Genomic DNA, 25,431 nt, shown 5'->3' with positions numbered 1-25,431 from the left:
AGCAGGATTAGCTGAGTTAGCTCCCATTGCAGCAGCGTCTGGCACACAGTAAATGGTTAGTGCCCGTGCGCTATCGTGAGACAGGGTGTAATTGGTCAGGTGTGCCCTGTGTATTTTCCCTTTTGCATATTGCTTTGTTAATATCATTTCTTTACATTGTTTCCCTGTCTGATCTTTCTCCCACACCTACTTTTCTTTCAGTGAGGTCTGCCAATCCTTAGTGAAACACAGCTCTGGAACAAAAGGAAGTTTACCACTACAAAAACTACATCTGGTTTCACGAAGTATTTATCATACACATCATCCTACCTTAAAGCTTCAGAGACCTCAATTAAGGACGTCATTGCAGCAGTTCTCCTCTCTAACTAGCCTTCCTTTACGTAAACTGAAACTTTCTCCAGTTAAATATGGCTACCAGCCCCACAGGAATTTTTGGCCAGCCAGATTAGCAGCAAGACTCTTGAAACTCCGGTATCTCATACTCGGATCTGCTGTCGGGGGTGGCTATACAGCCAAAAAGGTGAGTTTCACTTTGCTACTGCTTTTCCACTTATTCCAGCAAATATTTTAAAGTTTCATAGCATATGTCATTTTTCTTTAGTGCAGTAGAATATAATGAGATGTTTAAACATTTATCATGTGTCTCTGTCATGTGCTAAACTGTTTTAATGGTGCTAATAGGAAAATGCTCTCAGAATCTTAGTTATTATAAGAGGTGAGAATGGCCTAATGGAAGGAGCACGGACCTGGGAGTGAGAATACCTTGGTTTGATTTGCAGCTCTGCCATTTAGTAGCCCAGGAAGGAAAGTTAGGTGGCATGCTCCTGCAGCCACTTCGTGGCAACAGGCATCAGGAGACCAGGCAGGGTCTCCTGATGCCTGGTTTGTCTTCCCTCTATTCTTCGAATCATGTTTAAAGTCAAATCATGAAACCTATTTGAAATAAAAGTATATTTTGAATTTTTCCATTTTTTGTATTTAGCAAAGAAACATTTACATGCTTTATACACTTGTCTGTTAATTTATTTTTAGAAGAGCAAAGGCCACTTTGTTTCTCAAAATTGTGAACATAATACATTACTCTTAGCAGCTTAGCAAGTTTTAACAAAATAAATTTAGCTAGTTTTTCTTTATATTTTATATGGCATTCAGATCATTTGACTGGCATACTTTCTTATCTTTTAGACTTTTGATCAGTGGAAAGACATGATACCTGACCTTAGTGATTATAAATGGATTGTGCCTGACATTGTGTGGGAGATTGATGAGTATATCGATTTGGGTTTGTATCAACATTAGAATACTTTTCTTGGTTGTCTCTTTAGGAAAGAAAAATAGTTGTATTGAGATAGCTCCTTAACTCTAAATTTAAGGTTGCAACAGTTTTATTTTCATAATGAAAGTGATAGACTAGCAGAGGAAAAATTGGTAAGAAACAAAAATAATCCACTGGTTCATCACTTTAATACAGCTGCCAGTGTAGTTTCTTTTAATTGTACCTATTTTGTGTATGTGGTTAATGTTTTACTTTCCTTTTTAAAAAATGTATAGTCATACTGAACAAACACTTTGCTGTCTTGTCTTTTGTTAGCTAACACATTTGTCAGCATTTTCTACGCTGCCAAGCAGCCTTCTTGAACATCATTTTCAGTGTTGTATGTTACTCAGAACAGCTTCACCTAACTAACTCTCTTTGAGTACCTTGGTTACCTCTACTTTTTATTACCAAGTTCCTTAAAAGCCTGCTAGTGGCCAGAGTAATTTCTCCTGTTAGTCTGCCATTGTTCCCTTTTTCTAGTAGTAGATGAGAAACAGGTATATTTGATAGTTGTGATTGCCAGTAAGTCATGGTGATCTTTAGGGGAAAAAAAAATTGTCTGATGAAATTATTTTCCTCAGGTCTCTCTTTATAGACTTTGTGTAGACTTTTTTTAGACTTTAGCTTAGGTGTATGCAGGGATGGATTTAATCTCTGCATGCACTATTCACAACACTTTCTTAAAGATTGTTGCACTGATAAAGATATATACAGGAAAAGCATGCCTTCAAATTATTTTTCTAACATATATGAGGAGAGCTTTTTAACTTGATAAATTCAGTTCACAGTAATGGCTATGAGCCTCAGTTCTGAAGCTAGGCTACCTAGGCTTAAACCTGACTGCCTCACTTTGCTGGGTGCACAGGTCCTGTTACATCTCTGTGTTCCATTCTTTATCTGTAAAATGGGGCTGATGAGAACTGTTTTGTAGCATTTCCATGAAGATGGAACAAGTTAATGCTTTTATTGCATTTAGAATAAGACCTAATACATATTTTTATTTTGAGAAACTTTGTGTTTTATCTTCTCCAGAGAAAGTTAGAAAAGCCCTTCTTGAATCAGAAGACACTGTAAAGCTGTACCAAACTTGGACAGAATTGTTGAGTATTTGTAAACAAAAAATAATACTTGGTCACTTTATAAATAAGGCTAGCAAAAATAAAGGCTTGTCTTGGGTTCATACAGTTTTTTCGAAATGGTAACATAAAAGGAGAAAGAGAAGTAATGAAATTCTGTTCTTGAGTTTAAACTGACATTACTTTTTTTAGAATTTGGGCCAGGTGCTACAAAAGTTTTTTAAAGTACTTCTGATTCCAATCCAGTGTTAACATTTATACCTTGTTTCTGTCTCAAGGCATTTAACTTATGAATCAAAAATATCTAAGCCATATGTTTGAGTCTTTTTAAAAATTTTTCATGGCTTATAGAATATCATCAGAATAACACATTGTTTCAGATACATGTAGCAGTTATAGTTGGAATAGAGAGAAAAATGGAAAACTATTTAAGTTTGTATATGATTATTTAAATTGTATAAATGGTTCAGTAGTCACATTTTAATTTGGAGACTATCCTTTTCTTTTCTTCAGAGAAAATTAGAAAAGCCCTTCCTAATTCAGAGGACCTTGTGAAATTGGCACCTGACTTTGACAAGATTGCTGAAAGCCTCAGCTTACTAAAGGACTTTTTCACCACAGGTAAGGAAAGACCTGTGTTCGATCTCATTTAAAATATCAGGAAACACAGAGGAAAGATACTTAAGATACATTCATATTTTCCATCTTTTAAATGAAAATGTTTAGTACAAATAAAGGCCAGGTTTTTTTTATTAGAAAGATAAAACAAAATTTTGTTGCTCCATAGTTTTAATTTTTTTAATTTATTTATTTTTATTTTTTGGCCACATTGCACAGCATGTGGGATCTTAGTTCCCTGACCAGGGATTGAACCCACGCTCCCTGCAGTGGAAACAGAGTCTTATCACTGGACCACCGGGGAAGTTCCCGTGGTTTTAATTTTTGTTTGGCCCAGCAAAATGAAGATTTTCAAGAACTTAAACATCTTGGCTTTAGTCAGTGAGGGGAAAGTAAGTCACTTGTTCTTGACAAGCAGATGAGACTTCCTGTGTGTTTGCTTTTCATAATTGATTAGAGCCAATTTTAAAACATTTAATTATAATGGACCATTATGAGTAGAATTTACTAAGGTCAATCCTGGTGTATTTGCCCAATTCTGCCCTACCATAATATAAATCTGAGGTCTCAGACATCTTTGTTTGCTCATTTCTGTTAAATTTTACATTTCTATTTCCCCTTTTGCTGATTTTTCACAGGTCACAAATTGGTTAGTGAAGTCATAGAAGCTTCTGACCTACTTCTCTTGTTAGGTGTGTAAACAGATATTTTTGCTGATCTTAACATGTCTTTTAAATGCTTCTAATAAACTAGTTGCAAATAAAATTGCAGACCAAATTTATAATGCTGCTTGTGCTGAATTTTAAAATGTCAGAATTATATTGGGCAAATTCATTATCCTAAATTTAGGTGGAAATAATAAAATAATTATTTTGTGATAAAACTAAAATTCCTAAGTATGTATCTATATTATAAGGTTAAAACTGTTAAAAAGAAAGTTTGCTTAATAAAACTATTTTCTTGAACCAGATCTGGTTGTTTCTCATAATTGAAACAAAGTCATTTTAGTTTGTCTCATCTGTCTGGTCACAGTTGACATTTTTACTTTTTTCTACTGTATGTGGTCTCTTACGGCAGTAGTGTATGGCCAAACTGTAAGTACTCTTATGTAAAATAATCTTATCAAAGATTCTTATTTTTTAATTGTACTTTTCAGTGACATTTTTAAAAATTAGTTAAACAGGTCCTATAATGGTTTTGAAAAATTTTTTTCTTAGGTTACCACTTTGTTTCTTAAAATGATTTTTGCTCTAAAAATCCACTTACCTTTCAACTGACTAAATATAATATGGAATTTAATTTAGACTTTTGGCTTCACTGGAGAATTTATAAGACTGAATATTTATCTTTAAGGTTCACCTGGAGAAACGGCCTTTAGAGCGACAGATCCTGGATCTGAAAGTGACAAGCGTTATAGAAAGGTAAGTATAAAGGAGCACTCTTCACATAGACAGTCTTGAAAGATTTTTTTTAAGTTTTTACCTACCCTGGAAGATTTTAAAATGGTAACATATGAGAAGCAAACATAAAATTATTCAATGGAGGTATTGTTATTATTCTTGGTACAAAATGCAAGGCATTTATGCAACAGTTCTGGAAATATAATTGGATAATCCGATTTCCCTCAAATATATTTGAGAAATATTAGTTTCCAGGGTTTCTGCAACAAAGGGTTTTGTTGTTAAATATGTGTGGGGGGAAACGTATAAATAAAACAAGCAGGCTTCTTTTCTCTAGTATTTCTCAGACTTTGATATATGCATGTGCATTGTGAAGCTATAAGAGATTCGTCAAAATATGCAGAGTTTTCTAAATATATTTACCAACAAAACCCTTTTTTCCATGAAATATCTTCTAGATACCAATGTTTCATGATATATACTTAGGGGAAATCTTAAGGAAATAACAAGTTTGTTACTGGGGGATATAGATTTCTATTACATTGGTAGTCAACAAAATTAATGTATGGAGTTATTTAGGATATGCTAATTTCCATACATGCTTTAAAATCCATATAAAGTTTTAGGAGATTTGCTGATATAGAGTAACATGCATTGTTGTGTATTTATATTCATGTTAGCCTGATATTGTCTTAATCTTCACTTTTTTTATCTTTTCAAAATTGTAATATAAGTGATTCCTTGAAAGCTTTTTTCAAAATAATACCTAGATAAATAGATATCTGGAAAATACTCTATGAACATTTAAAAATTAAGTGCAAACATTTTACAATTAAATAATGAAGGTTATTGTGGTTTTAATGCATTGAGGTAAATAATTTCACGGCTTTTGGGGGAAGCAGAAAGAAAATAATTCCTTTGTGTAGATTTCCATCTGGTTTCCTATCCTTCAGCTTTGAACTTTTTACGTGATATTCCACGTGTCAATTATATTTCAAAAGATTTTTTTTTTTTTTTTGGTCTTTTAACTTGATCTTTTGGAGAAAACATTTTTCAAGATGTGTGTGTATTTTTTTAACTTGATCATTTTTTATATCCTTTTCCATTTGCTTTTCCTTGTTATTTTGACCAGGGACACCCTTGACTATGCATGCTACTGGGAAGAAAAATCTGAATAGAAATTAGCCTTTGATGATCAACTTTTTTTTGAGCCAAAGGCTTGACCCTTGATGCAGGTAGATTTAATGTGCAGAGAGAAACGAATGTATCTGAGGAGAAGGATCCTCTGTTAACAGAGGTGGTAGTATGATTTTCAAGTGACAGGATTTCTTGTTGCCTAGATCAGTTAGGCGAAGCCTGCATCTCTGTTCTTTTCTGACATGGCCTATGATTGTTTTGGTTCATGAGAATCCTGCCTGTTTTGGACCTGACAGATAATTCCCTTATAATCCTGCTAAAGTGATAAATGAGTAGTAGTAATTGATAAATGGTCAGGAGCTCCGCAGTATAGAAGAAACAAGAGAACTAACCTCTGAAAATTTATATTTACAGATTTTATTTTATACAGTAGACATGAGAGCAAATTTATTGCTTTATTTTATAATTCAGTTTGCTTGAAGATAAATACTGCTGTAGACTATTTCTTTTAAACTTTTCCATAGTTTATGGTGATTATCTTTCCATTAAAAACTCATCAGTTATTTCCAACTATTTGTTATAAATACTACATCGAGTTCTAGTTAAGCCATTTTCATAGGTTAAATCAGATAGTATTAAATGTAGTATAAATATTTACTATATAGAGAAAGTATTGTCAGCATCAACTGGTGGTTTTGAATTTTATTAATATGCAGCATTTTTTCAAGGCTTAACTGTGTACCTGTGATGTTTGAAAATAATGAACTACTCAGACAAGATGCAGATACATGGATTGTAAGAAACTTGTCTGTAAATGGATGGTTGAATGTAAGCATGGACAGGGAGACCTTAGCAGAAACCTCTTTGAAATTACTCTAAAATATCAAATTTGAAAATTTGGGCAATAATCAGAGGTGGTAGGATGGTAGCCAGGCAACCCACTCCAGTGTTCTTGCCTGGAGAATCCCAGGGACGGGGGAGGCTGGTGGGCTGCCGTCTATGGGGTTGCACAGAGTCAGACAGGACTGAAGCGACTTACCAGCAGCAGGATGGTAGCCAGAGTTCAGGTGGTGCCTTTTTGATTGGTTTAGTCTAGTGTTTGAAAGCCCCAAGATTTAAAAGCGAAGTCATGACTTAGCTTAATGATCGACTGGTTTATACCAAAGTTTCTAGCTGGACTTATCTTAGAAATGTAAATGTGAATTGGATTTTTTTTAATGTAATAAAAAACATTTCTATGAATAGAACTAAAAAGAAAAACTTGTTCTTTTTAATAAGAGAACATATCTGGAAAAATACTGGTGAGTAGAAGGACAGTTAGGAGCCTTTGTAAGTCAGCTTAAGTGAAAGTGACAGGGAGTTGCAGGAACACAGAGGTCGATTGACTTGAGTCAACAGAATGAAAACAAAATAGATTACCTGTGATTCCCAGTCTGGAGTTGTTAGACTTTAGGTGTTCTGAAAAATTGTAATTGAGGTCTTCAGCAAGTCAAAAAGCATATATTTCCACGTAATGCTGCACAGGCTAACTAAACATCAATCAAATTTCTTTGATTTTGCCTAGGTTTATATCTATTCAGTTTGTGGGCAGTAGTTATGTCAATCAAAAGTTCTTTATGTATTTTTGATAAAAAATGGAAAAGTACTGAAACTACATTTTAGTAAATGCTTTTAATCAGAATATTTTAAACTTGTGTCCACTATAGAAAAATACTGGAAAGAGCCCTTAGTGTGAACTTAATAATGTTTTTGAGACCTGGATATCTGAAGGCAAATTCAGAATTGGAGTGGCAAGCCTTCTTGAGTGTTAACGGGCTTACCTGGTTTGTAAATCCCCAGATTTCTGTATTCAGTCATAATATGTATAGTAACGGGACCACATAGTGTATCTCCTCTTTTTAGATTCAGTAACATTGTTGTGTTCTAGTGAAAATTTGTTAAATGAGACATTATCTGTGCTTTTGTTCTATCATGTTTCTGATTGGTCATAAACATCTCACAGAAGTAGGGAATATTATTCTGAAGGTTATAAGTACATTTATAATTTATAGAAAATATTTGAAGTCCAAATCATAAAGTGTTGTTACTATTTTAAAAATAATCATTAAATAGTAATGTTCTTCCTTCCCACATGTTACTGTAATTCTTATTTGTGTGGCTTTACTTATTTCATACCCCCCCACTTCTCTATTCCCTTTTCTGTGCCTAATTTTCCCTCATCCTCAAAGTCCAGCTTCATGAAGCCTTCTGTAACCATTTTAGTCCCAATGATTATACTCTTAACATTTAAGACGTCAGACAGATGAAACACTATTTACTTTGGGTTCCATTCTTAGTATTTAATGGGCTGTTTCTGTCGCAAAATCTCTGTTCTCAAAGCATGTAGGATATTGCTGAACTCTTAAAAAAAAAAAAAATCTGTCAATTGATTTAACTCGGTAAAAGGCTAATTTAAAGTAAGTAAATTTGGCTAATGCTAACAAAAGTGGGCCCAGATTTTTATGTAATGTGTGTTTTTGCTCTGATTACCTGTGAATTTCTCTTGGCCTTCAATATTTGAACAACTATTGAGGAGAAAAAGAATGTGAAGGAAGCACATGTACTTGGATTTCTGAATTGTAACAAAGCAGTATTGCTTAAGTGGGATTTACATTTCTGGAAATCCTCATGCAACAAATGATGTAAACTGGCAAAATGAAATTCTCAGAACCAGCACCATCAAGAAGCCACAGATTCAGGAAGCTTAAGTTTGCTGAGCAGCTAACGGCTAGCAACTGTACATGATTAGATACTTATTTTATTCTTAAATAATAAGCATATTGCATTTTTATGTTTTTTTACATTAAATATATACTGTGTACATAACACTGTCTTTAGGTGTAATAATTTAGAACAAAGGGGATTTGGTAGAAATTGTAATTTTGATAAAAACTATTGGTAATAGACTGATTTGTCCATCTTCTAAAATTATCATTTGTAGAAATTGTCCAAATAGTGAAATAGGATATGGTATTTCTGATTGGGGCAAGTTAAATAATTCAAGTCGAAAGACTTATTTTCTTCTGATATCCAATATTAAACATACTGTGATTGGCTCTGAATATCTTGAGAAGAATTATATATTACTAGGAGGGAGAAAGGAGAAGGCAATGGCGCCCCACTCCAGTACTCTCGCCTGGAAAATCCCATGGGCGGAGGAGCCTGGTGGGCTGCAGTCCCTGGGGTTGCAGGGGACTTCACTTTCATTTTTCACTTTCATGCTCTGGAGAAGGAAATGGCAACCCACTCCAGTGTTCTTGCCTGGAGAATCCCAGGGACAGGAGAGCCTGGTGGGCTGCCGGACCCGCACAGAGTTGGACACGACTGAAGCGACTTAGCAGCAGCAGGAGGGAGAAAAATAGGAAAATAGATCTTTATAGCTAATAGCAGAATTATTCAAACTTTGAAAAGTAGATTAGTGCCTAGAAATATTTTTTAAGTGGAACGGAAAAGAAGTTTTTACTTTCACAAAGTTGTTTTCTGGACCCCAAACTAATAAAACAGAAGTTGGCAAGCTTTTTCTTAGGGGTCCAGATTGGGAATATTTTAGGTTTACAAGCCCTATGGGCTCAGCCAGCCCACTATAGTTTGCCAGCTCCTTCTCTAAAGAGTAATTTACGTGTGTCCTCTGAAGTGTTGTAGTTTTACCATTTTCCTTATTTACGTGTGGATTGAACCTGAAGGGTCAAAGACTCTGAAACCAGTGAGACTGTAGAGCTCACAGGATGCTATCAGGTGCAGACGTTGGGCTCACACTGCCTGTGTTCAGACCCTGCCCTTCCGGTTTTCTGAGGTGTATGACCTTGGATAAGTTCCTTAGTTTCTCCAAGTTTTTGGTTTCCTCTTCAGTAATAGGGGGCATGCTACCTGATAATGGTTAGTGTGGGCATTTTGTAAAGCCCTTCAGTGCAAGATCTGGCACATAATAAAACTCAATAAATATTTATATGATGATATTATTATCTTATACTTTGAATTGTTGCATAAGTTAACAGCATATTAATGTTATTTGATTAATTTCTTCTTCTTTTCTTATTTCCTGTTGAGTGTGTTCTGGAAATTGTGATAAGTGGGAAAAATGGATTGTAGGGTTGATGTTTAGCTTATTTACAGAGTAAGCAATTTTTAGGAAACCCAATTTGGATTTTATGCTATAAACTTTGTGTACTTTTGCAACAAACATGTGCCAAGCCCTAACCTAGGTGCTGGCCATAACACACCTGAAGTGTCAAGACCTTATTCTATGTGCTAGGTATAAAAACAAACAAGGTATAGACCCTGCTCTGCTATTAATATTTAGAATAGTGTTAAAGATACAGTATTTTTATTTTTTTGGCCATGCCTTGTGGCTTACAGGATCTTAGCTCTCTGACCACCAAGGATCAAACCTAGGACCTTAGCAGTGACAGCTCCAAGTCCTAACTACTAGACAACCAGGGAATTACCAAAGTGCAGAATTTTAAATGTATTCACGTAAAAATGAGTCATAATTTCAAGGTTTTAAAAAATAACCGTCAACTTTTAGAGGTCTTTTAGCACTTTCAGTTTATGTCTTGGTTTTTGGAGTTGATTTTCTTGGTCTGACACTATACTTTTTTAAAAACCCGAGAACATTGTACATGCAATATGGGACCATGAGAGCAGCAGTGTCAAACTGATAGTAACCAAGAGATGTTTTGAGAGTGTATCACGTGTGGTTGTTTACAATAACTATTTTTATAGACCACAATTACTGCATTTTTAATATATATCATTTAAAAATTATGTGCTGTTTCTTGAGATTAAAATGTCTGACCTTGGGAAAATATTTATTAAATGTTTTGTTCATATAAGGATGTATCTTACACAGGAGGCACACACATTTTTCTTCCTCCTTATTCATCATGGCCTTGGCTTTAAAAGCTAGCCTAGCAGTGCTTAGATAAGTGAGATGTGATGCCTAAAATAAAAGTAACCATTTATAGTTGTGTAGTATAGTGTAAGTAGTTTTTTTCTGTGTCTAATTCTTGTTTTCTTCCTACTTTTTTCAGGAGGTAACAGTTAATTTCAACTACCTTCACATAACAGTGCTTCAGTAACAACTTGGAAGGAAAGTGAGGTGTCACTAGAAGGAGGATGTTTCTCTTACACTTTAATAGATGTTAGAGTATTTACCATACAGTTTGTATATACATGTAAGCAATGGATTAGAGAGGGGTGTTTAAGTTATCAATAAATAAGAAACCTGTGCGTGAGAGACCAGCACAGTTTAGAAGTGTGGAATATTTTCTACTGCTTTGGCATTTTATAAACTATAATAATGGGGATTATGTTCATTAAAGCACAGGCACATTAATGTGTAAGCCAACATGGGATGCCTTCTTTAAAAGACAACTATTTTGAGAAATCTAAACACTTAGATGAGTAGAAGCTATTATGATAAATGACTGAATAAAAATGAGCTGGGTAATTTCTTTCTGCCTGATGAAAGGCAGGGATACATGAAACGAAAGAAAAGGACATAAAAAGTTATGCAAATGATGAGGCTAGTGAGTTGACATTGCATTTCTTTTAGATTTATCAATGACCATAAAAATGTTTATTTAAAGAATATATCTAAAAAAAAAAAGAATATATCTAAAAGATTACTGCAGTTTTTTATAAGTATATTTTGTACTATTGAATTTGGAAACAAATGTCGAAATTTCAGTTATGTTATTTGCCACTTTGATGTTCTCTTACTTGTCATGCAGAAATATCAACTAGTTTCATCCTTTGATTTATAGTAAGTCAACCAGTTTCATTATATTGGTACATCTTAATGTATTAAACCTAAGAATCAAGGTAAAAATTCCCCTAATTGTTTTTTAATATTTCCCTTAAAGTGCTGTACTATAATACAGCTTTTCTTTTTGTATTTATTTCCTTTCTGCTAAACTTTTTTATTTATATGAATGTTTGGATTATATAAACTAACTTATTAAGCTTCCGGGTGAGTCTAATTAAAATGTAAATGTAACAATTAGTATTTCATTTTAAGAAGCTTTATGATTTTATTAAAGAAAATAAAATATTTTTGGCAGTTATTTATAAAGCTCTGAGGCTGTTTGAAACTCCTAACTTAGATTATTTTAATGAGTGTTAATTTTCCTAACTTTTAATTTTTATGACTTGGTAAAAATTGAGCTCATTGTTCTCCCAGGTAAACTATTCTTATGAAGATTAAAGGGTGACTTCATTGCAACTTTACCTTTTAAGGGTTTCTCATTGAGAAAATACAAGGTTCATAGTATTGTCAATTCCCAGTTGTTACTTCTTCTACATTTCTTGAGGTTGATTATCTAATAGACCAGCAATTAAAAACACTGTATAGAAAATGACATGTATTTTAGTTTCATTCCACAAGTGAATGTACTGCATTAGATGAGCATTTCATTATTATAAATCGAATGAGATTTTAGCATAGAAACGGTGATTACTTTGTACATAGGTCCAAACTGAGTTTTTTTCTTTTTTGTTTTTGCAACAACTGTATTATCTCCATATTTTAATTATGTTCTTTAATGGAACTTGTGCTTTAGTAATTAATGTACCCTTGGTTATATTCTCAGAGGCTGTTTTTACTTAATGTCAGAACAGCTCATAAAAAGTGAAAATTCAGTCACACTTGTTAATTTGTTGTTGTATAAAACTAAAACAGTACCTCAAACATTTTTTAATTAAAAAAACTCTTAAATTTTAATCAAATAAGATTATGTGTTTAGGCATGTAAAATTTTGAATTAATGTAAAACCTTGATTAACTTGATGCTCAAAACAAGTTTTCAGGGATATTTATTGATTTATTTACTTTTTGGCCATGCCACATGGCTTGCAGAATCTTAGTTCCTGGACCAGGGATTGAACCCACGCCCCCCTGCAATAGAAGCAGGTAGAGTCTTAACCACTAGACCACCAGGGAAGTTCCTTAAGGGATCTTTACTTGAAGACATTAGATATCAAGGAAAAATACTTACTTAAAAATAATGATTTAATAAGTAATTAAGCTATTATATATTCTCCATTTAGTCTTAAGAAACTTTAACAGTTGAGAATTAGATTCAGGACCGTATATCAACACTTGAAAAATCAGTTTTGGGTTTTTTTTTTTTTGCCCCCTATGTATCAAGTCAGGAACATAACACTGGTTCATATTGGCAGTTCAAAAATAAGGGTCAAAGTATTTGTTTTCTCACCTTTCCTGTTACTCATTTAGTTAACTGTAGTGCCACCTTCCTTGAGCATTCCAGTTAGTCTAGGTTTTACTGTATGTTGATATTATATCTGGCTCATTTTATTCACCAAACAGTCACTTACTGCATTTTCCTTTTCACTTTTTAGACTGTGGTGTTGTATATTTGAGACATAATTTTACTGAGGGGAAAAGTGGAAATGTGGTACAGAGCCCAGTTATATAGTGGCTCTAAAGGTACATAACTGAGTTTCCATTTTTGTTACAAGCTATCCATTCCTCTCTAACTTACATCTGTTCCTTTTTTGTACCCTTTGGTTTAACATTGTTCTCCTCCCCAATTTTCCTCTTCTCCTGGCTGTAAACTCATGGCAGGGTCTGCTTGGTGAGCTCATTCTCTTACAACAGCAAATTCAAGAGCATGAAGAGGAAGCACGCAGAGCTGCTGGCCAGTATAGCACGAGCTATGCCCAACAGAAGCGCAAGGTGATGGATGGTTTAAGGGGGCTACTGATTTGTTTACACTAATCAGCCATTTCTACCAATATCACGTCACCTTAATCCATTCATGGACTACAATTGTGAGAAATTAGTTTTGACAAGATAAAAATATGAAAGATAATACAGATATGCAACTTTCTGGAGTATGCAAACAAACCCAAAATATTAAACATAGTAATTTATTTTCTGAAAACTAGATTATCTGTGAGGGTTCATGGACTTGTACTTAGATAATTGTGAATTGCAGTTTACTTGGCCCAGTTATTGAGTTACCCTAAATCTGTGGCCAACTTGTCTATTCTCTATAAGTTTTCACTTCTAAAATGAAAAGGGTTCCTGTGAATGACCATGTTAAATTAAAGAATGAAATGGTTTTGTTTTAGTTAAAATGATTCAGCAGAGAATTCTTTTTTCCTACAAAAGAAAACTATTTTGACTTAACTTTTGGACAGTTATTCTTAAATACTTTGATTAACTTGTAATAAGACTTTTGACATTTATTAACAAAGTCAGCACAGATTTTCACCTTGTCCACTGAAAAATTGAACATTGGAAATTTGATATAATTCTGGTCACTAAAGGACAGATTCTAATAAAACTCAGTGTAACACTGTGCAGATATTTGCTTATCACCAAGAAATCCTTAAAAATAATGCTTTTGGCTTTAGATGATCCTATAATGTAGATCCACAGGTTAATGTCCTAAAGAGACTAGAGTCAAATGAAGTGTTTAAAATGATTTTTAAAAATTTTATTGTAAAATCTTGACATCAGCTAGTTACATATATTAGAAAAGTTTTACACTTAGGTACAAATCTTAAGAAAAATGATCCAGTCATATAATTAGTTTCCTGTACATTTAGATATTGAAATCAACCAATATTACAGATAATTAGTGAAATGATCCTGCTGGCTAACCCTGTCGCATTTGGTGGTGGTTAGTATAGTACTAATCATAGTTTATTTTTTCAGTGTTGCTTCCTGGCTTTTCTCAATTCCATGGCTGTGAAATCAACTGCTATATGTCCTTTAGCTTTCAGTAAATGAATAATATAGGTGGAAATAGAAAACAAATAATTTTCCTACTTGTGTTAAATCACAGGAGGACTTAGTGTAAATGGTGCTTTAGCATTCTCTGTTCCTCATGCTGTTCAGAGTACCACTTAAATATACTAACAAGTTGGATGCTCAGGCTAAGCTTCTGTCCTTAACTTCATTACAAAAAAGAGGGAAAGAAACTGTTACGTTTTGGTGTGTTAGTTAGAAATATGAATATAGCTCTTGTTTTCAGGACCAGTAGATCTTGTTTTTTTCTTGATGGTTAAATAATTTACAGTGAGCCCCATAGATCTGCTATTTTAAGATTCTAAGATACAGTTTAAGATTATAAATATCCTATTGAATCTGACAGTTTAAATGAAAGCAGTAGTGGATACTGTTTATTTTCTACACTGCCGAGGGTTAGTGTTCATTTGGGGCCTTTTTTCAGACCTAGAGTTATCCTTCCTCTTCCTAATATTCATTGGATTATCCATATATAACCCTTTTATTCCTCACTCTTTCCATGTTTGTGAAACAGCTACTGACAGGGTTGTACCTCTGTCTGTTTTGTTTATTAAGATGTACTTAGAAGGGCACAAAACGGGGCTTGTTCCTGCCCACTTACCTTGTGTGAAAGTAAATGAGACGAAAAACAATTTGTGCACCTCTATAGTAGTATCATTCTCTCACTGTCCTTAAAGATGATTTCCTTGCTGTATCTTCCCTCCTTTCCCCTTACAGTTACACTGGTGACTTCAGCCTTACATTGTCATAATGACCAAAGTGCTAATTTGATGAGACTTCTATCTTTCCAGGCATTTGAGGTTCACTTGAGGTACAAAACCGCAGCTACTCTTTGTCATTTTTTGATGATTCTTTCCTACTACATATTGAAAATATTAGTAGGCCTTCTTTTTTTTTTTTTTAATGCTTTCTTTTTTTTTTTTTTTTTTGGTAATACTGTGCAGCATGTGAGATCTTAGCTCCCTGACCAGGGATCAAACCCGCACCCTCTCCAAGGATCTTAACTGCTGGACCTCCAGGGCAATCCCTATTTATATCTTATTGGTAGCAGCTAGTAGATTTTCCCTGTATCATCCAAGCAGAGGAACTCATGCAGAGATAGTAGATTAAAACTGCCATTGGTAGATTTGCCTCCTGTGAATGTATGTACGCAGACATAGAAACTTTTGCGAGTCCTATACTCCATATTTCAGAATGGCTACAATTGCTTAGTAGGAAGAAATACTTAAAATTTAAAAAGCAGGCTTGCTTTTGTTAGGAGCTAGTAAAGGTTTTTCTCTTTCAGCTTTAGCTTGTTTCTGCAGAGGGTTCCGCTCTTTCTCCATCAGTTTTACAGCCCTGGAATTGTAGGAAAGCTCTGGTTTCAAGACTATTGATACCCATTTCTGTCAGGGTGAGTTTTGAACTAATTTCATAATAAAAACTAAATATATTAAACAATAGGACAAGGACTTACTGTAAGTAGCTGAATTTTACTAGTAAAGTGCATCAAAATAAAATATATCCCAGGTTGCTAGTTAAGACTTCAAATAAGTGATAGACTAACAATAGCATGTATTATTCTCTCAAAATATGTCAAAGTATCTTATCACTAATCTTTAAGATTTATTTTGTGAACCTAAAGGTTTTAATCTTGTTTCCTGTAAAATCCTAGATCTAATTCTTGACTCATCATCAACCTTTTATATAATATAGTATTAACCTTTTAATTTAATGTTAAGCAGATAGGAAGTGTATTGTTGAAACTATGCATGAGTTATTCCTAACAGTCACGCCAGAAGGGCACATGATAAATTTAAATACTCCTAAAAAGTTGTTACTAAATACTAATATTAGCATAAAAATTGTGTTTGTAATATTCTAATAACCTTATATCATTTTAATTCTTTATATAATCTTTTTTATTTTACCAAATTGTCAAGGTTAGTCCTTTATAGTCCTTGGCTTGTATAAACATTCTGTTTTGTGTAATTATATTGCTTTCTTAATTATTGCCCCAGTTGTAGAGATATGTTGGATTTTCTACTGTAACTTAGATTATATTGCATGATATCATTAAGTATTCACATCCTATACTAATGCTGTTTATATATTTCATACTACTTTAACTTCAGTTGGATGAATATTTAATGGAACAGTAAATCAGAGTAACTTTCCAGATGAATTGGGATTATAATCTGCATAACAATTTTTGTGATCACATTATTACAGTGTGATGTCATGCCATATGATCAAAATATGGAATTAATTTCTTCATTGGCCTTCAAGATTTTGTTCTTTGGGTTGTGGGCTCCTCAACATGCTTGTTTTGTCACATTTTAGGAGATGATTAATAATTCTTGTCCATTTTACACAAACACATAGTCATATGAAAAATGCTTCTATCCACAAGTTGCTGCTTGCTGTACTGGAGTGAGAAGCAGTAATACAAAGTTTGTTTTATGTTGCATTTTTCTCATTTGCAAAATAAAATTTGAAATTTTTAGACATAGGCTTTTTAGGAAAAAGCAATTATGGATTATGTACCTATCATTTCTAGCAAGTATTGTCATTTTTATTTAAAAGAAGTTTGGGGGGAATTTTGAGAAAGCATTTAGAAATAGGAATTAAAACCTCAAAATAACATTTTATTGCATGGATAAGAGTTATTAATGTCCACTTCAATAAGCAAATCATTTAGAATATTTTCATGTGTATTTGCTACCATGAGGTCTTGGCTGCTTAAGTAGCCAGTGAAATCAGGATGAATAAAGATTTACCTGAGTTTTAACTTGATTTTTGTCTCCTATGGAATAAAATCATGTTTAAAAATTTTGAGTACAGAAATTAGATAATTATTTTAAGATTGAGAATGGCAACTTTGGTATCTCACTAAGGAGTCAAAGCAGTTATATAGATTTGTCATAAATGACATTTTAATTGCAATTGATTATTGTGTTTTATATTTAGGATTGTGATTACTTTAAAGCCTGTCACAGAATAAAGTTCTTTATTTTAAATATCTTATCTTAGAACTATTAGCATTACTAATAATTAGAAGTAGTTTCCCTAATACCTGTGGATTTTATCCTACTTTTGTTTTATTTTCAAATCAATTTTGTTTGCTTTACTCAACTTCACTGCCTCTGATGCAATCGCTTTATTATGGGTTAGAAGATCTTGCAGTGGAACTAAATTTAAAAAGCAAGCATCTGGCTCCACTTAAAGCTCTGAAAATGCAATTGTTCTTTGCATATATTAAACACTTTCCTACTTATGGAATGAAAATGGATAAGTGTTTGCTTAAAAGATAAACTATGACCAATGGATTTTTTCAGTAGCTGTACATTATAATGCGTCTGACTTCTGAAAACATTATTGTAAGGATTTCAGTGCCTTATTTCTCAAGCATCCAAGTCCCTGTGCTTGAGTACAAAACAACCTGTCAAGGACCTAGTAAATGTATGTGTCGATCTATATTTCTAACAAGCCAGTCATAAGAAATAACTAGAACGGCAATAGGAAGATGATTTCTTTTTAAGGTTTTCATTTATATAAACTTTTTGTGAGCTGTTTTTGTTGATAAATAAGATTACTTTTTAAAATAAGCATTTGATTTAAAATTTCCTTTGATTAAATATCCATATAAAGTGTATCGTTTTTACTCTTAAAAATGGTTTATTTAAAAAGTTAACTTACTGTATATTCTATATAAACATAATTCTACTCAAAAAAATTTTATTTTAAATATTTAGGTGTCAGACAAAGAGAAAATTGACCAACTTCAAGAAGAGCTTCTGCATACTCAGGTAATACTAATATAATTCATAGTCAGGTAAAAAGAACCAAAGAGTTTGTCTTATACTCTAAATTTGGTGATGTGGGAATTTATCTTTTTAACTGAGCAAAGTTTGTAGTGATTTAATGATAGAACCTTATTATTATCAATAGATGCCCCTACAAATGCAAAAGCTAATTGAGAAATAAGGAATAATGAAGGAACTTGATAAGTTTAATTAACTCATTTATGTGTAAAACCTATTGTTGAGTGAATCTTATGCTTTTAATTTTAGAGGAAGACTGGCAGAAAAGACTGGGGAAAGTGACTTGTTCTTATATAAACCTGTGCTTGCATTTTTATATTAATTGGCTAATTAGAGTAACAGTTAAAAGAAATTGGAGTGGAATCTATCACAGTTCTCTAAAGTCCAAACCCAATCAGATAATAATCTTTCCAAAGGTATTAATATTTCTGACACTACTTTAAAGAGTTATTCTCTTATAGTTGATGATACAATTATTATTTTAAAGACTTGTTCTGTGCAATGTAATCGAGTAGAGAACATTCTCGTGAAAAATTGCCACGTTATCCATTCTATCATTAATTATTCTCTATAGATACAATGATATGTGGTAATTCAGTTTAAATTAAAAAGACTCATCAGGTCTCTCTTTAGGGAAAAGTACGACAAAGCAATTTGAATGAAATTAGGAACCAGTGTATGTTGAGTCTCAGGTTTTCTTAATATCTATGTATTGATTCTTATACTCAACTATATGTTAGAATCAAGTGTGCTCTGAGCAACCCTAACATTGTTATGGCTTCACAGCTGGGTGATTATAGTCTGCAGCCAGAGATTAAGAATCACTGGCCTCAGAATGTGATCTCTGGAGCATTAGCATCAGTAATACTCTTTGGGAGCTTGTTGGAAATGCAAATTATTGGTCCTATCCCAAATGCACTGAAACAGAAACTCTGGATATGGAACTTAGCAGTCTTTGTTCTTAAAAACCCTCAAGTGATGTTGATGAGTTCTTAAGTTTGAGAATTACTGGCCTAGAACTTTGCATGATGGCCCAGTAGCACATCTCTGTAGGAAGCCTGCAGACTGACATATACTAAAGAGTGTTTCCAGCCCCAGAAAATGTAGACCCCATAATTGATTCCGTATTTACCAAGTGAACCAGTAGAAATCCTACCACCGTTATATATACCTATTGATATCAATCTTTGTATTTGTTGGAAGGTGCTAGGCATTGATGAAAGTACTTTATGGAGAATTCATGATATAATAATGGCATTACCTATATTAATAGTGTCCAGTTGAAATAAAATGCAAGCTATGTGTACTTAAAAATTTTTGCATTAAAATAAGGGTAAAAAGAAATAGGTAAAATTTTAATGTTAATAATATATTTAACAAAGTAGATCTAAAATAGTTATAGATCTAGTTAGTATAAAAATATTAATGTGGTATTTATGTATTTTTACTGAATTATAGAAATCTGATGTGTATTTTATTCTTAACACACACCTTAGTGAAGACTTGCCACATTTCACGTGCTAAGTATCCATATGTGGCCAGTGGCTACCATCTGTATTAGACAGCATAGGTCTAATTCTTAGATAACTACCAGAAGTTTGTTGTGTGTACTGTTACTGAATATAAATGAACAAGTTCTGTAAAAATATATTTATAATATAAACTAGCCTATAGTTCTACCTGTCTCATACTATATAATTTCTTAAATTTATCCTAAGTTGGACATTCTCTGAGGATAAAGCCATGATCTCTTGTTATTTACTTTGTGCTTGGAAGATTGTAACAGCCTAACATATTTTCCAAGAAAAATTTTCCATTTCTTTCTTTCCATTAACAAAAGACATGTTACTGTAAAGTTGGACAAAAACATCCAGTTGGTGGGATGGGGAGGGAGGTTGTGGAGGGAGGGGATATGTGTATACCAATCACTGATTCATGTTGATGCATGGCAGAAACCAACACAATATTGTAAAGTAATTGTCCTCCAATTGAAAATAAAATTTTTAAAAATCCAGTTGGTTGTAAGAAAGAGTAATTCTTAATAATTTTCTGAACATGGTTAATGTTTATAGAAGAAATAATCGAGTATAAACAGACTAGTTAGAAAAGGATCACATTTATTGGTGTAGCCAAGCATCTAATTTGACAAAAAAGCTTGTATAAACATATTAGTCTTTTAAATTGTTCTTATGTCAATATTTTAAAAATTATAATGTGTAATCTCTGGTCATAGAAACTTACCAAAACTTAAAAGAGTTTGGACCCTCAACTCAGACCTATATTCAAAACTATGTGACCTTGGATAGGCTCCTAAGCATCTCTAACCTCTGATTCTTAACCTGTATAACCTTGGCCTCACATGAAGCCTTAAAGGAGTTAATACAGGTGAAACACTGAGTAAAGGGCCTGTCATGTAACGCATGGTCAGGTACCGTTAGCTATTTTTATTTTATACCATTTTAATAAAATAATCTAGGGGCATAAAGAAAATTTGAATTTTTGTCAAATGTGCCTTAACTGAAGATTTAAAATTTTGATGCAGGAAATAGTGCTTCATAGAGTATACTTAAGAGCTTGCCTTTTCAACTCCTTTTATTTTTAGTATTTTTATTAATTTCTTCAACATAAACAGCAAAGAATTTTCCAATAAGATGCCAATTATAACAGAAAACTATGAAGTTCATTGTTTGAGATAATATTCATCATTATTTTGTTCAACATTTTCATAGTTAACTTTTAAATGAAATAATTCATTTTAAGTGCTTCAGGATCAAGGAAGATTTTAATTTATACTTAATGTTATTTTTTAACCAATTGGTTTCTTATGAAGTTACTTGTATTACTGTGTTGCAGTTAAAGTACCAGAGAATCTTGGAACGGCTAGAAAAGGAGAACAAAGAATTGAGAAAATTAGTATTACAGAAAGATGACAAAGGCATCCATCATAGAAAGCTTAAGGTATTTTAAGTGTGTCTTGTTAGCTCTCAAAACTGCCACTTCACATTGTGTCTTCATCAATACCAGTTTTTAAGGAACTGCAAAGGGTTCTGTCATCCTTTTCTTTCTAATCTTATGCCCTTGGGGGAAAGGGAGGTCTCCTCTTTTGTTAAAGACTTTGTAAATTATAGTCTCCAAACATTTGCTTTTTTACTAGATCCATAAATTCTTCATACTTGTGAATCAGTGAATCAATTTATTTTTTTCTGAAATATTTGAAACTTCCCCAGTGGCTCAGGTGGTAAAGAATCTGCCTGCAATGCAGGAGACCTGGGTTCAATCCCTGGGTGGGGAAGATCCCCTGGAGAAGGGAATGACAACCCACTCCAATATTCTTGTCTGGAGAACTCCATGGAGAGAGGAGCCTGGCAGGCTACAGTCCGTGGGGTTGCAAAGAGCTGGACACGACTGAGTGACTAACACTTTACTTCTAGGCTTACTTCATTTCTGCAGCTGTAAAATCAGTAAGTTAATAGAAAATTACATATGTCCTCTTTATTGCCTTACTTGTAGTGCCACTGCATGAAGAGCCCATTTTCTTCAGTTTCTTCAGTTAACAATAGTTAACATTTTCTTCTGGAAGGTTCCTTAAGCATTTTAAAGAATTTTTGAAAAAGCATGCTGGTATTGTTATCAGCACATTGATAATTACCATTATCAGCAAATTAAATATTATTATTCCCCACTAAACAACCTGTATGTGCTACATTAAATTGAAGTAATTCTTTTTTTAACCTAAATGTCATATAAGTAAACAGAAGGTATATGTAGCAAAACTTCAATAAATCATGACACATGCATTTTGTGGCCAAGGTCCAAGGATATACAGTTCTGGTTTAACCAACATGTATTAGTAGTTCTGACTCCAAATTGCAACTGCATAATACTAGTATGACTTTATTTATAAGCCAATATGTGGCAGTTGGAAAAGTCACATCCAAGTGTTAATAAATATTGAGAATTTACCTGAGCAATTGTATTTTCTCTCATTAAGTGAAATAGTAATGAAGATTTGAAAAGTTTGTTGTTTATCTTTAGGTCGAAGGGATAATAGTTGCTTTCCTTTTAATTACTTGTAGGTGTTAAGAGTTGAAAGGAACTTCGGGCCCTCATTTTGTTCCTACTTTGGTATTAAAACTTACCTTTAATTATTAAATGCTTGGTAGTAGCCTTTTTCCCAGGCCTGTTTATATGTTCAGTCATTCCTCAAATACTTGAAGTTTGTTATTTTCCAGAAAACTTGTTTGACCCTGGTTTTACTGAGAGAACAATACAGGATGTCTGCTCCTGGTGCTCTCATGTTTTAGTCTGCCCAGTTATCAGTATACACTACTCGTCCTTAGTGATTTAACAATAATTTTGGTGATTCTTTCTCTACTTTACCTTTTCTTCAGTCTCTCTCTCCCTCTCTGACACATAAACCAAACATTCCTTTCAGTTGGTACCTGGCTTATTGAGTGTTAATGGTCTTTCTTTGTTGGGCAGTTAATATTAGCTCTTCAGTATTTTTTTTTTCAATATTTATTTATTTGTCTGCCCCGGGTCCTTAGTTTTAGCATGTGGGATCCTTAGTTGCTCTTAAGTTGCAGCGTGAAGGATATTTAGTTGTGGTGTGCAGATTCTTAGTTGCAGGCATGTGGGACCTAGTTCCCGGCTCTGGGATCCATCCAGGGCACCTAGCATTGGGAGCTGGGAGTCTTAGCCACCGGACCACCAGGGAAGCCCCTAGCTCTTCAATGTTAAACAGTAACCTCCCTCTTTTAGTGTTTAATTGGAAGATTAGGAAATCCTGAATTAACATACTGTGTTAAATCAGTGTCTCATGAAATAAATTGGATAAGAAGCTGTGGAATTTTATTCTATGCTGTTTTACATTTACTCAGAATATAATTATGGGAACTCTTTGAATTTATCAGCTTTTTTATCCTGACACATCTGTGGGTTTTTAAAAATGTTTTCTGTATTTTATAATACTGATTTTTTGAATTTTATAGAAATCTTTGATTGATATGTATTCTGAAGTTCTTGACGTTCTGTCTGATTATGATGCCAGTTATAATACACAAGATCATCTGCCAAGGGTAAGTGAAAAATTAGTACACAGTGAAATTGCCCATTAGCGGAAAAGCACATTAGTTTTTTAAAAAGTTACGTGTGTGTGTATACATAAAGACAAAGACAAAATTTTCTCTATAATATTCATGTGTTCTAGGTGATGTCTCAAGCATTGAATGTTGTTTGACTGTTTTGGTCCATTAGTTTACTTATATTTATGCATAATGCAGGAGGGCTTTCAGATATTTGGCATTATATATGCATGATGTCTATGATATTAAAATTCCTGCTTGGTAGATAAAATTAGGTACATAGGAGAAATATAACCTCACAGAATTGAAAATGTCTTTGTAAAGAGTAAACTAGCTATGAAAGAGATTTATGCAATAGTAATGTTAATCTGGTTTTAAAACTAGTAGTTTAAATTAGCATTAGTAATAAAAATTTGGCTATATATAATGGATCCCATTGATGTTTTACTGTTTATTTTCAGTACACATCCATGTATAAACAATCATTTTTTTTTTCTGGATATTTTAAAATCATTTAACTGGACAGTTTTTAAAGACTAATTCTCAGCAGCATTCCAAATGTATTGAATTTAAGTTCGTATCAAAAAATATGAATATGTGGTATTTATTTTGTGGTAAGGTTGTTGTGGTTGGAGATCAAAGTGCTGGAAAAACTAGTGTGTTGGAAATGATTGCTCAGGCACGAATATTTCCTAGAGGGTCTGGGGAGATGATGACACGTTCTCCAGTTAAGGTAAGAAAATAGGCCCTCTGGGTCAATAGACTTACTGTGGTGATCATTGTCTAATGTATTTAAATGTTGAATCACTGTTTTGTACACCAAAACTAACATAATATTGTTTGTTAACCATACTTCAGTTAAAAGAAAAAGGTAGGCCAAACGAAGTTCTTCCGGGAAATAATCACTTTAACGAAGTTTGTCCATTGTGTTGAAATGAAGAATTTTGACGAAAGAATTGATATGTAGCGTTTGGAATTATTCCTAGTGTAGAAATTAGTAGAAGTCACCCCTCAGACAAGAACAAAGATCAGGAGTTTGGGGCTTGCCTTTGGGATGTTAAAAAAGCAGCAGCTGGATGTGCAAGTTTGGAGGGCGATCTGGACTAGAGATGGAAAGGGAGGAGTCATAATCAAACATCTAAAGGTGGTAGTTAACTCCCTAATGGATAAGATCGCCTAGGGAGTGAGTGGAGATGAAGAACACCTACAACCTCTGACACATTTAACTCTCAGTAAATAGATGTTAAATGAATTGTTACCTAAATTTACTGTTGATATGCAATGCAAAATTTAGTTTTTCAAGTTTTGAGATTGATGGTTTTGTGCTTGGTACTCTGTATAACATTGACTGGGAAATGGAACCATGTAAGTACTGTGGGAATTAATAGAAATTGTAAATACAGTATTCTGAATTTTCTGTTAATTTCAGGTGACTCTCAGTGAAGGCCCTCATCACGTGGCCTTATTTAAAGATAGTTCTCGGGAGTTTGATCTTACTAAAGAGGAAGATGTAAGTAGGTTTCGTATGAGGTTTATATGTGTAATTTTTTATAATCTGTGTAAACTTATAAAAGACAACTAAATGGAATATTTAACTGACAGTTTTCTTAGGATTTTGTTGTTTTTCCATTGATAGCTTGCAGCATTAAGACATGAAATAGAACTCCGAATGCGGAAAAATGTGAAAGAAGGCTGTACTGTTAGCCCTGAGGTAAGTGCTGCAATTCATTTCAACCATGTTTTATGGAAATCCAGTATTTTATGATTTGAAATCATGATATTAGCATTGATTATTTAGATTGAAGCAGTTCAAAGATAGTTTTTTTTTTTTTTTTTTTTAATATTCCAAAGAATGTTTCATTTTGTGGGAAAGTTTTATGAAATAATTATTCCCATGATCAGAAAAAGCATAACTTTTTTCTGAACTGCATATCTAAATGAATGAGATAAAGAATTTTCAGGATATGTGTCAACAAAAAAATTCCTAACAAGCTGCCTTTCAGTTAGTTTTTTGGCTTTTGGATTTTTTTTTTCCCTGAACAGACCATATCCTTAAATGTAAAAGGTCCTGGACTACAGAGGATGGTGCTTGTTGACCTACCAGGTGTGATTAATGTAAGTGTATACAAAACATGTATCTTATCTTATTCTGTTGTGGCAGACATTTATAATGACCTTTAA

The 25,431-nt window shown here is 33.3% G+C and overlaps 1 protein-coding gene across 9 annotated transcripts in view; it reads left to right on the top strand.

The window, feature by feature from the left end:
* Positions 1 to 25,431, top strand: part of OPA1 (OPA1 mitochondrial dynamin like GTPase) — an 86,452-nt gene that overhangs the window by 4,377 nt on the left and 56,644 nt on the right. For 3 of the 9 annotated variants that reach the window (XM_055568671.1, XM_055568670.1, XM_055568669.1), the window contains exons 2-14: positions 202 to 520; positions 1,186 to 1,282; positions 2,908 to 3,015; positions 3,651 to 3,704; positions 4,366 to 4,433; positions 13,173 to 13,283; positions 18,098 to 18,151; positions 21,020 to 21,124; positions 23,158 to 23,244; positions 23,870 to 23,983; positions 24,680 to 24,760; positions 24,887 to 24,961; positions 25,294 to 25,365. In XM_055568671.1, the coding sequence (XP_055424646.1) occupies positions 202 to 520; positions 1,186 to 1,282; positions 2,908 to 3,015; positions 3,651 to 3,704; positions 4,366 to 4,433; positions 13,173 to 13,283; positions 18,098 to 18,151; positions 21,020 to 21,124; positions 23,158 to 23,244; positions 23,870 to 23,983; positions 24,680 to 24,760; positions 24,887 to 24,961; positions 25,294 to 25,365 (1,345 nt within the window). The remainder of the gene's footprint in view (positions 1 to 201; positions 521 to 1,185; positions 1,283 to 2,907; positions 3,016 to 3,650; positions 3,705 to 4,365; positions 4,434 to 13,172; positions 13,284 to 18,097; positions 18,152 to 21,019; positions 21,125 to 23,157; positions 23,245 to 23,869; positions 23,984 to 24,679; positions 24,761 to 24,886; positions 24,962 to 25,293; positions 25,366 to 25,431) is intronic. The other 6 variants (XM_055568673.1, XM_055568672.1, XM_055568676.1 and 3 more) reach the window with 3 other exon arrangements.

The sequence above is a fragment of the Bubalus kerabau genome, chromosome 2 (genome assembly GCF_029407905.1).
Source record: "Bubalus kerabau isolate K-KA32 ecotype Philippines breed swamp buffalo chromosome 2, PCC_UOA_SB_1v2, whole genome shotgun sequence".
NCBI lineage: Eukaryota > Metazoa > Chordata > Mammalia > Artiodactyla > Bovidae > Bubalus > Bubalus kerabau.
The sequence above is the reverse complement of the archived record's forward strand: the minus strand, read 5'-3'. Positions and strand labels throughout refer to the sequence as shown.